Source organism: Notolepis coatsorum, assembly GCF_963971535.1.
Source record: "Notolepis coatsorum genome assembly, chromosome: 11".
NCBI lineage: Eukaryota > Metazoa > Chordata > Actinopteri > Aulopiformes > Paralepididae > Notolepis > Notolepis coatsorum.
The window spans coordinates 80,419,746-80,435,600 of record NC_140175.1 but is presented as its reverse complement, the minus strand read 5'-3'; the positions used below and the strand labels follow the sequence as shown (position 1 = coordinate 80,435,600).

General features: G+C 46.5%; 1 protein-coding gene across 3 annotated transcripts in view; it reads left to right on the top strand.

The window, feature by feature from the left end:
- The window catches only part of lrsam1 (leucine rich repeat and sterile alpha motif containing 1), an 85,387-nt gene that overhangs the window by 51,151 nt on the left and 18,381 nt on the right, over positions 1–15,855 (top strand). For all 3 annotated transcript variants that reach the window (XM_084324237.1, XM_084324236.1, XM_084324235.1), the window contains 2 exons: positions 9,078–9,165; positions 10,883–10,957. In XM_084324237.1, coding sequence (XP_084180363.1) covers positions 9,078–9,165; positions 10,883–10,957 — 163 coding nt within the window. The remainder of the gene's footprint in view (positions 1–9,077; positions 9,166–10,882; positions 10,958–15,855) is intronic.

Sequence of the window (15,855 nt, the reverse complement as noted above, 5' to 3'; positions counted from 1 at the left end):
CTATTAAGCTAATAATAGTCTATTTATGTATGGTGCATCGTTCGGTTAGAGTTCTAAAGTTATCAGTACCCCCATCGTTCCTGACGTTATCTGGACGCTTAACCAGGCTGGTCAGACCCCTAGTGGTGATTGCATCCGAGGAGCTCCGGGCCAAGAGCGACTGGACCTGTATATTGGATTACTCTACCCGGACAACGGCGAGCCTTCCACGGCTTGGATTATGCTTTGTGTGCTTTGATTATTCCATGGATAAAGGCCAACACTGCGGAGTGTTGGAATTACCCCCCGGAGAGGACTCCAGGTGAGACGGCGCTCTACACGTGAGGTCGCCTCACGTCTCTCCGTTGTGGACCGGCAGATACCGTCCACAGAGGGTCCAGCTGTATTCGTCTGCGGTCCGAGGTTCTGTGGGCACCGTGTCCAAGACTTTGGATTCTCCCAAGACACCGTCGGCCAGATGGGATACCGCCAGCGGCTTCTCTAACCCCCCCCTCCTACTGTCTTACAACCAGCGGGACCCCCCCCCCCCCCTTAGTGTATCCAGCTATAATCATCTAAGTACCATCGCTATCGTTTCCTAAATATTCCAGGTTGTATACTTACTCCCTGCGTAACCAGAGATTGGACATTCAATGTTGATTTACCTACGAATACTCATTTGCCATAAAAGTGCATATTTCATATTTCAAATCATAAATGTAATTAAGTGATCGTTGTATACACCCTTTGCTGTATTAAACCTTCGATTTGGTACATTTGTGTGGATTCGTTTCATCAGGTGGGAAAGTGTTCATCATACTTATATCTTGTACTGGGTGGCCAGAAGTTAAAGTACATGAGGTAGTGGTATTAAATATCATATCTAACAATACAGTCAGGGAATTGTACCCCTCAGTTACAATTGGTCCTTCGAGCCGGAGGGTAACTAGTGTAATATTAATATAGTGTTATTAATATCGAAATGGCCTATGATGAACACTCCACGAAACGATCCTCCTAACCTAGAACGCCCGCGGCGCAGACGACAGACACCTCAGTACTTAGAGGCTTACACTGTCAGTCAACTACCTAGCCTTCGACAAACGGTAAACGCGGTAAAAGTAGAAAGTAAAATTATGTCTGACCTTAACGACCAAGAAGTAGTCCCCGACCAGCCCCGGGAGGAAGACAACCCGACAGAGAGAGAACTCTGCACGGAAGAAGAGGAGGAGAGCGCCGAGGAACTAGAGCTCCAGGACTCCCCAACGAGTACCCCCAGGAGCGGCTCACGCAGGAGCGGCTCACCTCCACAACCGCCTTCCCCCAGCGAAGCGGAGAGGATGCTACAACAGGCATTCCTCGTCAGCCTGACAGCCTCTACCGAACGCGATCGGCTCCAAGCACAGACGCTTAGCGAGCGCGAACGTCTCCAAGCACAGGCGACCAGCGAGCGCGAACACCTCCAAGCGCAACAACGGAGCGAAGAACAGCGCACACGCCTGGAGATGAGACGCTTCCAGACAGAAGAGAATATGGCAAGAGACCGGGCCGACGCCCAGCGTGCCGCTGCCGGTGCCCAAAGAGACGCAGAGCGCGACAGACTACAAGCGCAACTAATAGAGCAGCTGATCAAAAGGACAACTCCCTCTCCCTCCGCCAGGGGCTCAAGGAACTCGTCGAGACAACAGTCAAGGGCAGCGTCACCACAACGAGCAAGCGACCCTGAACTTGACCAACAGACCGAGTCTAGACCCCCCGCAGACCCCCTTCCCATACCGGTCCAAGCGAGACCCAGCTACAAGGAAGGAGCGGCATACACTGCGGAGAAGCTAAATAAACGATTACAGGATCTGGAAGATCTGATAGAGGAAGAAGAGGGAGAAGAGGAGAACCAAGCCCGACGACAGCACAGTACTCCACCGGACCAGGAGGTCCCATACAGTCCAGGCTATACCCCCGCGGCGCTGCGCTACAGACCCCCGACTCTATTCACGGGTGAGCACGACGCACGACCAGCCCCGAGGAACAGTACCTGGACCAGCGGGCCATGGTACCCTGCCAGTACCAGCCCACAGCGAGGCGCAAGAGGGGACTCGCCCAGGAGGTCTCTCCCCCAACGCTCGCCGATGTATCAGCCATCCACGGCGTCATACAATGCCACACCGTCATTCCCAGACTTCGCCTATGAGAGTCGAGCACAGTACACGGAGCTCCGGATGTGCTTAGAGACAATGATGGTGGATGTCGCTGATGAACGCCACAAGTATGCAATATTACTGAAGCACCTGAAAGTACCGCGAGCGCACAATATAGCGCTAGCCTATGCTACCTCTTCGACTCCATACACAGCGGCCCTTGCAGCGCTGGATCAGAGATATGGACGTATATGGGATTACGTAATCCAGGAGATAAGGCATATTGATCGCCTACCCCCAGCCACAGACAATCGCTCACTAGACGACCTGTCAATCAAACTGCAGTCCCTGGTGGGGATACTGGGAGCGCAACGGGAGAAGGGCATGCATGAGCTATACGCCAACTCTAACGGCGAGAGGATTTTGGAGAAGCTGCCACCCGCAAGACAGGAGCGCTTTAGGCGGCAGAGGGATTACCGGGATCCCGACGGCCCCGAGCCATCCCTCCTTGATCTAGCCGACTTCCTGGCGAGAGAAGTCAGCAGCTTACGACTGGACACCTTCGGGCGGAGCACGCCAAGCTCCAGAGAGGGACCCAGGAGAATAAATGATGGAAGAAGATCGGTGACTGTCATGCACCAATCAGAGTCAGTACCGAGCAGTAAGAGTCACAGCACCCCCTCGAGAAAAGAGAAGTGGAAGATAGCGTGTCCCTACTGTGAGAAAGAACACTGGCTGTCACAATGTGACTCATTCACAAAGATGAATGCAGAAGAAGTGAGTCAATGGATAAAGTCCAACCGGCGCTGTTATCGATGTGCGCGGCCCCACATGGCAGCCGAATGCCGCCTAAAGAAAAGGTGCAGCCGGTGCGATGGAGCCCATCTAGATATACTACACGATAGTAACGGAAGACGGCCTATACCTGCACCACGGAGCGGCACCAAGGCAAGCGTCATGTACATTGACCCCGCCAGCAGCAGCGGAGCCCAAGTGCTCTTAAAGGTAGTCCGTGTGACATTGAGCTACCAAGATAAAGTCATGGACACTTACGCCGTCCTTGATGACGGGTCAGAGAAGACCCTTCTGCTCGCCTCCGCTGCGACCCAGTTGGGACTGCGGGGGAGCAAGAACGAAATGACGATTCGGACAATAAGAAGAGATTTAAAGACGATAAAGGGCGAGAATGTCTCCTTCACCATCGCAGCCAACGGGCAGCCAGAGCGACGGTACAAGATCACAAATGCTTTCACCAGCCAAGAAATAGGACTATCGCAGTACACCTACCCTGTCACCAAGTTGATGGATAAATATGTGCACCTGCGCCAATTACCTATCCCGCTCATAGACGGCGCTACCCCGACCCTGTTGATAGGCTCCGACCATGCAGAACTCATAGTCCCGATTGACCGGGTCCATACAGGCCCCCGAGGCTGTCCTGCAGCAGTCGAGACCCGCCTAGGGTGGACCCTCCAAGGCCCCCTCGCTAAATCTCTCAACCGAACAGCAGCCACTAGCTGCTTCCACTCCAGAACGACAGAAGAAGACACCACTCTCCTGCAGCATGTCGAGAGGCTATGGACCCTAGAGACAATGCCCTTTAAGAACGAAAAGAAAGATATTCGCTCTAAAGAAGACATTTACGCCATCAACCTACTCGAGCAGGGGACAAAGAGAGTCACAGTCGGCGGAGTGATGAGATACGCAACTCCACTCCTGAGGCGAGAGGGAATGCCCACCTTTCACGCAAAGAAAGACGCCACGGAGCGCTATCTACTGAACACAGAGCGGCGCCTAGCCAAAGACCCCGCTCAAGAGAGTGTGTACCGAGCTGAGATTGAGAAGCTAATCACAGCGGGACACGTAACAAAGATTGACATTAAAGAGGCCGATCAGACGACCGAATCATGGTACGTGCCGCATCACAAGGTCCATCACAACGGCAAGGATCGCATTGTGTTTAACTGCAGCTACCAGATCGGATCCCAAAATCTGAATAAAGAGCTCTTGCCCGGCCCCACACTCGGCCCCTCCCTACTAGGCGTGCTACTGCGCTTCCGCCAGGACAAGGTGGCTATAAGCGGGGATATCAAAGGGATGTTCTTGCAGGTGAGACTAGTAGAGGAGGACAAGCCTCTGCTACGGTTCCTATGGAGAGAGAAGATCGGAGATGAGAACCCATCCATCTACCAGTGGGAAGTACTCCCCTTCGGAACCACATGCAGCCCGTGCTGTGCTACATTTGCACTACAGAAACACGTCACAGAGGACCCAGCAGCAGATGAAGAGGTCCAACACAGTGTGAAGAACAGTTTCTACGTGGACAACTGTTTACAAAGCGTCTCGACTCAAGAAGAAGCCGAGGCTCTCCTAATCAAGTTACGCGCCTCCCTAATCAAAGGCGGCTTTGATCTCAGGCAGTGGGCCAGCAGCGACCTGCACGTATTGCGCAGCCTCTCCTCCGCGGACAAGGCTGCCAGCAGCGAGACCTGGATGGCGACAATCCCAGGAGAAGCCCAAGAAATGACACTAGGACTAGTCTGGCGCTTCAAAACAGACTCGCTCCACTATAGACACAAACCCTTGGCTCCAGAGCAAGGAAGGTCGGCGACGATACCGACCACCAGACGGAGTGTGTACAGAACACTCGCCAGACAATATGACCCGTTGGGATGTATTCTACCTTACACCACCAGGGCAAAGATGATTGTACGAGCACTATGGGACAAGGACCAGGGCTGGGACGACCCAATACCCGCACACCTTGCCTCAACATGGAGAGAGTGGGAGACGGAACTCCGCTCACTCCCAGGTGTCAATATACGCCGCAGCTACTTCCCATCCACAGTGAGGCCAGAGACATGCGAGATTGAGCTACACGTCTTCAGCGACGCCTCCGAAGTAGCCTATGGATCGGTGGCCTATTTGCGTGCCCAAGAGATGGGAGGAAAGATACACACTGCTTTCATCCTGGCCCGCTCAAGAATAGCCCCACGTAAGCAACAATCTATCCCACGTCTAGAGCCCTGCGCAGCCCTCGCAGGAGCGCATCTAGCCACGTTAATCCAACGTGAACTCACCATTCCGGTGCATAGAACAATCTTGTGGTCAGATTCCACGACAGTACTCACATGGATCAAGTCTGATTCATGCAGATACAAGGTCTTCGTGGGAGTCAGAGTCACCGAGATTCAAGAATTAACAGAAGAAGCAAGCTGGCGGTATGTGGACACCAAACACAACCCAGCTGACGTCATCACCCGGGGAATGTCTCTGGATGACCTAACCCGTCGCAACATCTACAGTGACGGACCAGCATTCCTCAAGCTCCCGGAAGGAGATTGGCCTACGCCCACCCCGAGGGAAGCAAGTAACGAGGAGGCTGAGAACAAGAAACCTATGTTCTGTGGACTGAGCACTGTCGCCTCCACAGACCCCAACATAGATGACTGCATTACCCTAGAGAGTGCGCAACAAAGAACATTCCTGCGGCACCACCCAGAGATTCAGTCCACCACTGACATGTCAGCAGCTGACTACGAAGAAGCAGAACTTCTTCTACTACAGCGAGCCCAGAGAGACTCGTTCCCCGATGAGCTAGACTGTCTACAGGGAGGAAACCCCGTCCCATCAGACAGCAGACTGATTCACCTGGCACCAGAGAGTGACGCCCATAATCTCATCAGAGTGGGTGGTCGCCTGCGGAGAGCCCCCGATCTACCAGATGACATTAAGTACCCGATCGTCTTGAACAGCCGACACAAGGTCACAGAGCTGATCATAAAGAAATACGACGAGGATGTACACCACGCAGGAGCAGAGAGAGTCTTCGCGGAGATCAGACGTCGTTATTGGATATTGCAAGGGAGAGAAGCAGTACGGCGCTTCCAGCGAACCTGTCTAGACTGCCGTAAGTGGCGCGCGCAGCCCAGCATACCACGGATGGCTGACTTACCCCCCTGTCGCCTCCGAATCGGCGACAAGCCATTCCACTCCACAGGCATGGACTGCTTTGGCCCGTTGTATATAAAGAGAGGAAGAGGCACCGAGAAGCGGTGGGGTATTGTATTCAAATGCATGACCACCAGAGCGATACATATCGAGCTCCTTCCGACCATGAGCACAGACTCATTCCTTATGGCCTTCCGGAGATTCACATCACGGAAAGGGAAACCGTCTACATTGTTGTCTGATCACGGGACCAACTTCAAAGGCGGAGAAAGAGAGCTGAGAGAGAGCTTCCAAGCTATGGGCCCAGAACTTAAGACCCACCTCGCTCCAGCCCAGATTGACTTCCAGTTTAATCCCCCGAACGCACCCCACTTCGGTGGAACCTGGGAACGAGAAGTACGTTCTATAAAGACAGCCCTGTACGCCGTACTCGGAGCCCAGACTGTGGCGGAGGAAGTCCTAATGACAATCCTCACGGAGATCGAGGGAGTATTGAACTCAAAGCCCCTCGGTTACGTCTCCAGTGATGTAGCAGATGTCGACCCAGTCACCCCCAACACACTCCTAATGGGGCGGCTGGACCCCGCGCTACCCCAGACAATGTACAGGCCTGAAGAAGCGAACGGCCGAAGAATGTGGAGGTACAGCCAAGTACTAGCTGACAAGTTTTGGAGCAGCTTCCTACTTCACTACCTACCGTCTCTACAGACCCGCCAGAAGTGGGTAAAAGAGAGAGACAATTTGACAGAAGGAACAGTCGTCATGATTATTGACCAGTCACTACCCAGAGCTATGTGGCCGGCTGGCCGCGTAAGCAAAGTGATCACCGGTGCCGATGGCAAGGTCCGAGCAGCTGAAGTACTCGTCCAAGGGCGCACCTACACACGTCCCGTGGCGAGGCTCATAGAACTGCCCCGACTCCCAGATACTATCGATGATGACCATGACCCTATGACTTTGTGAGTTGACTGACCCTTACAGCGGACCTTGAGTGGTAGACAGTGCGGTTAATCTGTCTCTGCTTAGCTAATTAGGTGGGACTAATTAGGGGGCGGCTGTTGTGAAGGATCAGATTAAACCGAATATGTATATTTATTTATATATATATATTTAATTGTATTTGTATATCGTTTGATATCCCCTGTATATTCCTTGTACAATATGCATTGAATATCCCTTTAGTCTACTAAACAGCCCATAATAGTTTCATTCTACCATTGGACGAGAACCTGGCGCCAGGTTGCCATACCCCTAGGTCCAAGTTCAATCGTGCCGCCTAACATGTCGTGGCAACCCCCGGTTCCGCGCAGTAATATGTCGGGCGAAATACGAATGGTACTATTTGTTCATAGCGCATATATATATGGCGCAAGTAAAGTAGAACTTTTTTTAGTCCAGTTCTTTACCCTCCAACAGAGTGACAGACGCAAAGCCTCCCCACGACGCACGTGCGGTGTAGTAAGGCCTACTTGGCCCCAGAATAGGCATTGAGATATCGTGTAGATTAATAGTTGAATAGTCATAGTTTGGCACTATACCGTCGAGTTGGACGTATTCTATTAAGCTAATAATAGTCTATTTATGTATGGTGCATCGTTCGGTTAGAGTTCTAAAGTTATCAGTACCCCCATCGTTCCTGACGTTATCTGGACGCTTAACCAGGCTGGTCAGACCCCTAGTGGTGATTGCATCCGAGGAGCTCCGGGCCAAGAGCGACTGGACCTGTATATTGGATTACTCTACCCGGACGACGGCGAGCCTTCCACGGCTTGGATTATGCTTTGTGTGCTTTGATTATTCCATGGATAAAGGCCAACACTGCGGAGTGTTGGAATTACCCCCCGAAGAGGTCTCCAGGTGAGACGGCGCTCTACACGTGAGGTCGCCTCACGTCTCTCCGTTGTGGACCGGCAGATACCGTCCACAGAGGGTCCAGCTGTATTCGTCTGCGGTCCGAGGTTCTGTGGGCACCGTGTCCAAGACTTTGGATTCTCCCAAGACACCGTCGGCCAGATGGGATACCGCCAGCGGCTTCTCTAACCCCCCCCTCCTACTGTCTTACAACCAGCGGGACCCCCCCCCCCCCTTAGTGTATCCAGCTATAATCATCTAAGTACCATCGCTATCGTTTCCTAAATATTCCAGGTTGTATACTTACTCCCTGCGTAACCAGAGATTGGACATTCAATGTTGATTTACCTACGAATACTCATTTGCCATAAAAGTGCATATTTCATATTTCAAATCATAAATGTAATTAAGTGATCGTTGTATACACCCTTTGCTGTATTAAACCTTCGATTTGGTACATTTGTGTGGATTCGTTTCATCAGGTGGGAAAGTGTTCATCATACTTATATCTTGTACTGGGTGGCCAGAAGTTAAAGTACATGAGGTAGTGGTATTAAATATCATATCTAACAATACAGTCAGGGAATTGTACCCCTCAGTTACACCATGTGTTGCTCAATGGATAAAGCAAGGCACTAACACTGCCAGGGTTAGGGGTTCAATTCCCTGTATGGTTCAATGGGTAGAGCAAGGCACTAACACCGCCAGGGTTAGGGGTTATATTCTCAGTGTAGCTCACTGGGTAGAGCAAGGTCCTAACACCACCACGGTTAGGGGTTCCATTCCCTGTGTAGTTCAATGGGTAGAGCAAGGCACTAACACCGCCAGGGTTAGGGATTCCATTCCCTGTGTTGCTCAAGGGGTAGAGCAAGGCACAAACCCTGCCAGGGTTATGGGTTAAATTCCGTGTGTAGTTCAATTGGTAGAGCAAGGCACTAACACTGCCAGGGTTAGGGGTTCTATTCCACCTATATGAATTTGCTCACAGCACTGCAAGACATTTTGGATTAGAGTCCACAAAGTGCCAGACACACCTGCCACACACTGTATATTAACATATTTTATGCTTGATTTAAACTAAGTAGTAAGATCCTCTGAAGAACATCATCAAGTTACCTTGTTCTTTCTCTCTCTCTCTCCCCCCATCTCTCTCTCCCAAAGTCTGGAGAGTTCAGACAGGAGGTTTGACCAGGTGTTCTCTCTTCAACTACTAGAAAAATCCAAAGCCATCACCCATATCTTAGAGGAGGTAAACACACGCACGCACGCACGCACACACACACACACACACACACACACACACACACACACACACACGCACACACGCACACATGCACACACACCTTGGACACAAACTACACAAACTATCAAGTGTTTCTTTTAGTTTTTTTTCTCGAGGTGGGTGGAGTCGTGCTGTATACAAGACATTTACAGACTTCTAGGGAATTCTAGAGACATTTAAATGTAGTTCATTAGACTACTAGCTACTTAACACAAATAAACTGCCCTCCAAAAAGACAACTACAATTACTGTTTACTTTCTTTGAGTAGAGTTCCTTTAGGTCCCATAGTTTGTATCTTTTCAACAATTTTATACGACTTTCTGTTAGGGTGGCGTCTAGGTTTGAACCCAAGAGCAGAACACAAGGTACAGGAGAATGAGGCGGTTTAGGGTATTTAATAGGTACCAGGCTTGACAAGGTTGAATTACTGAAATGTGCAACAAGGGAGAGGAAGGTCACTCCATGTGACCCCAGGCAGTGTCCAGGCTGGAGAGGTCCACAGGTGGGGAGTAGTCCGGGGGGGTGTGATCCTACACACAGAGAGAGCTAAGTTACAACAGGCAGGTTCAAAGACAGAGGAAGCATATAGGTTAGAGTCCTAGTACCACGGTAGGTGAAGCAACACTCGGACGGGGATGTGGCAGGGGCGCAGGCCTCATATCCAGGCTCGGTGATGACCTGATGAGTCTCAGGTGTGTAGGTTGACCCAGGTAGACAGCGTGGGAATGAAGAGACAGGAAGCTGCCCATATAAGGGCGTGGATACCTGCTGCCAGACAGGAGAGAGAGAGAGAGGCTGTGGTTGTAACACTTTCTTGAATCTGTGTAACACGTTTTTGCTAAGAAACTAGTCTAAATCTAATCTAAATAATACATTTTCCACCTATTTCTTCCCTTGTATTAAACAGTGTTTTTTAATGGCTGTAGCAACACAGCATTTCAAATGAATGATTTAGTTTCCTGCCTGGTGGCTACCCCACACCCAAGAGCCTAAATAATATTCCTGACTGCCCAATACATACCAAGTCTAGGGAAACCTTTAAACCAGCTATGAGTAGGATTTTCCAACAAATAGCCTATATTGAAAATACCTATAGTTATCACAGATACAAATAATCATTATTCGTATAAATAAATGTTTTATTTGTCATCCTGTCCCTCTGCATTGTTTGTGATTTCCTGTTATTTCACCATGTCTGTTTGTCATACCGAGGAACTCTCTAAGTTGTTGACGTGTCTTTGCACCATTATTACTAGGGATGCTCGATATTGGCTTTTTTACCGATACCGATACATCGATATTGTCCAACTCTTAATTTCCGATACCGATATATGCAGGGTTTCCCCCCCCCAAAAAATGGAATAATTTCAGGTAATTAACATTACATATCTCTTGTTGTGGAATTAACACAACATTATGCATACTTTTGACAATCAATAAAATCAGAATTTGTTCTTACTTGCTTGCCTGGGTAAATAAAGGTTATAGAAATGTAAAAAAATATATATATATATTTTTTTTGAAAACCGATACAGATATTTTCCGATATCACATTTTAATGCCGATATCGGCCGATAATATTGGTAGGCCGATAATATCGGACATCCCTAATTATTACAGAGACAAACTCATTGTACGTTCACTACATATGATGAGTAAAATGTTTGTCTTGTGTGCTTTTAGGAGGAGATGCAGATAACAGCCTTCCAGGCCTTACAGCTGCAGAAGGACAGTGTACACGGATACATCCGCAACCAGGTCTGAACATTCATACTGCCTCCTAGGAAGTTTACTACCGACAGATACAAGGTTACAAAAACAAAATAGTTGTTTAGTATTAACATAATACTTACAGAACTGCACAGATGATTGATGAGGTAGGAGTTAGGTGATCTTGAGCTATAGTTGATTGATGAGGTAGGAGTTATGTGATCTTGAGCTATAGTTGATTGATGAGGTACGAGTCAGGTGATCCTGAGCTATAGTTGATTGATGAGGTACGAGTCAGGTGATCCTGAGCTATAGTTGATTGATGAGGTAGGAGTCAGGTGATCCTGAGCTATAGTTGATTGATGAGGTAGGAGTTATGTGATCTTGAGCTATAGTTGATTGATGAGGTACGAGTCAGGTGATCCTGAGCTATAGTTGATTGATGAGGTAGGAGTCAGGTGATCCTGAGCTATAGTTGATTGATGAGGTAGGAGTCAGGTGATCCTGAGCTATAGTTGATTGATGAGGTAGGAGTCAGGTGATCCTGAGCTATAGTTGATTGATGAGGTAGGAGTCAGGTGATCCTGAGCTATAGTTGATTGATGAGGTAGGAGTCAGGTGATCTTTTTTTTTATCCACTTTTTCTCCCATTTTCTATTTTTCTCCCATCCCAATTTTCGTATCATCCAATTCAACCCTCCCCTGTCTCGAACGCTGTTTCTTGCCTCCCACAAGCCGGCTGCAATGTGGACTAAGCCATACATAGCACGAGTCCCCTCCGATACTCGAGGTAACGGCAGTCGCATCTTTTCACCTGCGAGGCGCGATCTTTCAGCGTCAGGGGTCTGGGCTTTGGAGGGGCGCCGCCCCCGTCGCTTCCTGATTCTACTGCGCAGGCGCACCAACCGACCTGTAGGAGTCACTGTCCACAACGCCCGATCCCCACCCATCAGTTTCCCTCCCCCTAATACTGCCAATGTGTATTAGTGCGGACGACCAGCTAAACTGAAAGCAATGTGGAGCGCTGGGCTCGAACAGGGAGGCGAACCTTAATATTTTTTTTTAAATTCAAAAGATTTATTAAAAATAAAATGTAATGTCAACATTATTCAACTATTCGGTACAGCCCTAGCATGTTTTGATATAGTCAATTATCTCACTTTTACTAGGTTTTTACTATAGGTCAAATATGCTGCCAGGGGAAAAAAAGGAAAATGGACATACAAAGTTTTTTAGTCAAAGGGCAGCAGAGACAAGTGATACAGGGACACAGGTGCAGTCTTACAATGGCTTAGTGATTATAACAGTGCAGTTCAGCATTCAGTAACCCATACTTTTTGTGAACGTGTTTTTGATACTACATTCTGTTGAACACACCTCAAAACCGTACCTAATGGAAAATTGGCTCAATTGCAATAAAAATAACATAGACAGTTATGATATTACATGCTGCTCAGCATAATTTGTATGCAAAATATCGTGGTTCTCTGCTTTAGTCTGTTGACACATTTCTATACTAAATGCTTTTGTAGTCCTGTGTCATACCTAAATGACATATAAGTGAATTGTATAGAAACAACTCACCAAAAGTGACTATTGCACAACTGATTTGACAAAAAAAATACACCAAGGGGGGAAACCCCCCCCCTTCAACCCCCCACCCTCCCTCCTTGCCATACCTTGGCTTTTACTGAAATGACGCCACTGCTCTTGTCAGGAGCAAACAACATCCCCAGTTATCCCATTAGTTCCCTGTGATGTTAAGCTAGGAAGTCTGCTAAGAAGCATATCTTATTTATTATTATTATTTTATTTCATTGGGTTTTTAGCCCTAGTTGTACTTTTGTTGCACTTTTTTGTGTTTATTGCATGTTTTTAAGTGCATGAAAGATTGTGTATTACTGCAAAAATCTTTTTTTTAAATGAATCATAGTGGTTAAAAAATTTGGGTCGCGACTTAATGACTAAGGAAAATGTTGGGTCCCGAGGCTAGACCAGTTGAGAACCACTGCTGTAGTAGTTACCATGGAAACGGGGTAACTATATAAAACACATTCTCTCAAAGATTAAGTTAAAACATTGACCTGTATTGGTTGTAATTAGGGATGCCGATATCGGCATTAAAATGTGATATCGGAAAATATCGGTTTTCATTTTTATTTAACATTTCTATAACCTTTATTTACCCAGGCAAGCAAGTAAGAACAAATTCTGATTTTATTTATTGTCAAAAGTATGCATAATGTTGTGTTAATTCCACAACAAGAGATATGTAATGTTAATTACCTGAAATTATTCCATTTTTGGGGGGGGGGGGGGGAACCCTGCATATATCGGTATCGGAAATTAAGAGTTGGACAATATCGGTATATCGGTATCGGTAAAAAAGCCAATAATCCCTAGTTGTAATAGTATAAGAATTAAATAATATATACCTCTGTCAAAGAGTATGAACCTACACAATACGGTTTGACTGCAATACAATAGTTTTGATCTTCAATGGGTGGAACCTCACTCCCCAGGTCTTATTCATAGTCATTGGTTATTTTCTCCAGTGTTTTACTGTATTCCCATAGCAAATGGTAAATGGACTGCATTTATATAGTGCTTTTACATTCACCCATTCACTCACACATTCACACACCATGCAAGGGGCTATCCTGCTCATCGGGAGCAGTTAGGGTTTAAGTGTCTTGCTCATGGACACTTCCACACGCTGCCGGGAGGAGCTGCAATCTAACCGGGAACCTTCCAATTACCAGACGACGTGCTACCTCCTAGAGCCATAGCAATAGAGAATCTCCATAGCCAGTATGCAGTTATTATACAGTATGTGGATGTTTTGATGACATCCTAGCTTTAAGTATGTGCTACACTGTAGTCAGTCACATCCCCCAAATTTAGTTTGAACAAAACTATTATCAAGATAATTCTTTCCAGAACTTCAGAGATACTTTGATCACGCTTTCTTGACATCAGAGACCCGCTCATCCTCTTAGCCTCCTCTAGGAGGCGCCATCACATCACATTCCATCTTCGGGGAATGGATTATTCATGTTTCAATGCAGCGAGACATCCAGTGTCAGTGTAGTAGTGTGGTTATTACTTCAAGATGCAGGATGTAGGATTTTCAGCAGCTAGTTCAGTCACTTGATGACAGATTTGATTATATGGCTGTGAAGCCACGTACAGCCAATGATCTTTGGTACACCGTGTAAAAGTCTGACATTTTGACACGCATGTGCATTCAAATCACATATATACAGTATAAGGAAGTGCGTCATTATTAATCATCTAGGACCCTGAACCTGATCTGCCAGCTGACTATATCCTATACCTATACCGGTCTGATGTATTTATCTCTTGTGATGTCATCAGGTATAAAGTCTAGAACTTCTCCATAGACAGTGAATGGACAGTGAACTATCACGAAGCATTTCAGTCATGAGTAAAGTAAAGCACATTCTGGATAGAAAATCACTCTACATTCTCTACTGTTCACTAGTTTTACCATATTTAAATTACTGTGCTGAAGTCTGGGGAAACAATTATAAGTCTACACTACAACCACTTTTTATACTCCAAAAAAGGGCCATAAAGATAGTTCACATTGCAGGTTATCGTGATCACACTAACATATTGTTTTTGGAGTCAAAGACATTGAAGTTAAATGATCTTGTGGAATTTAAAACGGCACAATTAATGTATAAAGCAAAAAGTCATGCACTTCCAAGAAACATTCAAGAATTGTTCTTTGATAGGGAGGGGGGTTATAATCTGAGGGGAGAACACAATTTAAAGGTGCTAAACGTACGCACTACCATGAGAAAACACTGCATCTCGATATGTGGAGTGAAACTGTGGAACAGTCTAAATGTAGTGCTAAAGCAATGTCCAAACATGAGACAATTCAAACTGATGTATAAGGAAATTATGTTCACAAGGTACAGGGATGAGGAAGGGACTTGATATTCACGGGTGTTTACATTTTTATTTTGTTTTCTATTTTATTTCTTTTATACATATATAGTTTTTGTTTTTTTGTTTTGCATATATATATTTTTTTTTTCTTTTCTTTCTTTTATTTTTTATGTTTAAAATAGTACACTCATTTGAGTAATGGAAAGGGGGTAGGATTAAATAAGTGTATACTTCTTCCTACTCCTTTTGGAACATGCAGATTGAGTTGTGTTGCTTTTTTTTCATTGCATGTTCGAAATAAAGATTAAAAAAAAAAAAAAAATGGGAGACTGATGGGAGACTCACTCACGTACAGTAACATCTGTCTTGAGTTTTTTAATACTCAAATTAGCAGGAAATGCAGCGTCACATTTACTATCTCCATTCATTGTCTATGGAGCAGCTCCAGACTTTATACCGGATGACATCACAAGGTTGAATCTTAGCTCTCTGGGTTTTGGAGAGAGTTGCTCATGTCACAGACATTAAGTGTACTGTCTTACACCATAGGAATAATAGATAGAATAGAAGTACTTTATATGAGTTGTTAAATTTTAATCTTTAAAGGGTAATTTCACCCAAAATGTTCCCCTTACCCACAGTGCTATCTATCCATCCAAATAGTTTTGATGTTTTTTGCTTAGTTTTGGAGATGTCTGCCATCACTCCAATACAATCGATTATTGTATTGGATTTGTTCCTACAAGAAACTGCTCACAACAAGGTCTGTATTATTATTATCCTGAGTAACTGTGTCATCATTTCTGGAAAGACACGTTGCTTTTGAGTTCCATCAGACAAACTAGGCAAGTCACAAAACTATCTAGATGGATAGATAGCACTCTGGATGAGGAGGAACATATGTTTTTTTATAGCTATCATTAGGGTTGGGTACCGTTCACATTTGAACCGGTACCTGTGAATTGATACCGGTACCCGACGGTACCTTTTTTTCTGTACTTTAGTGTAGTCTAAAAATGTAATCT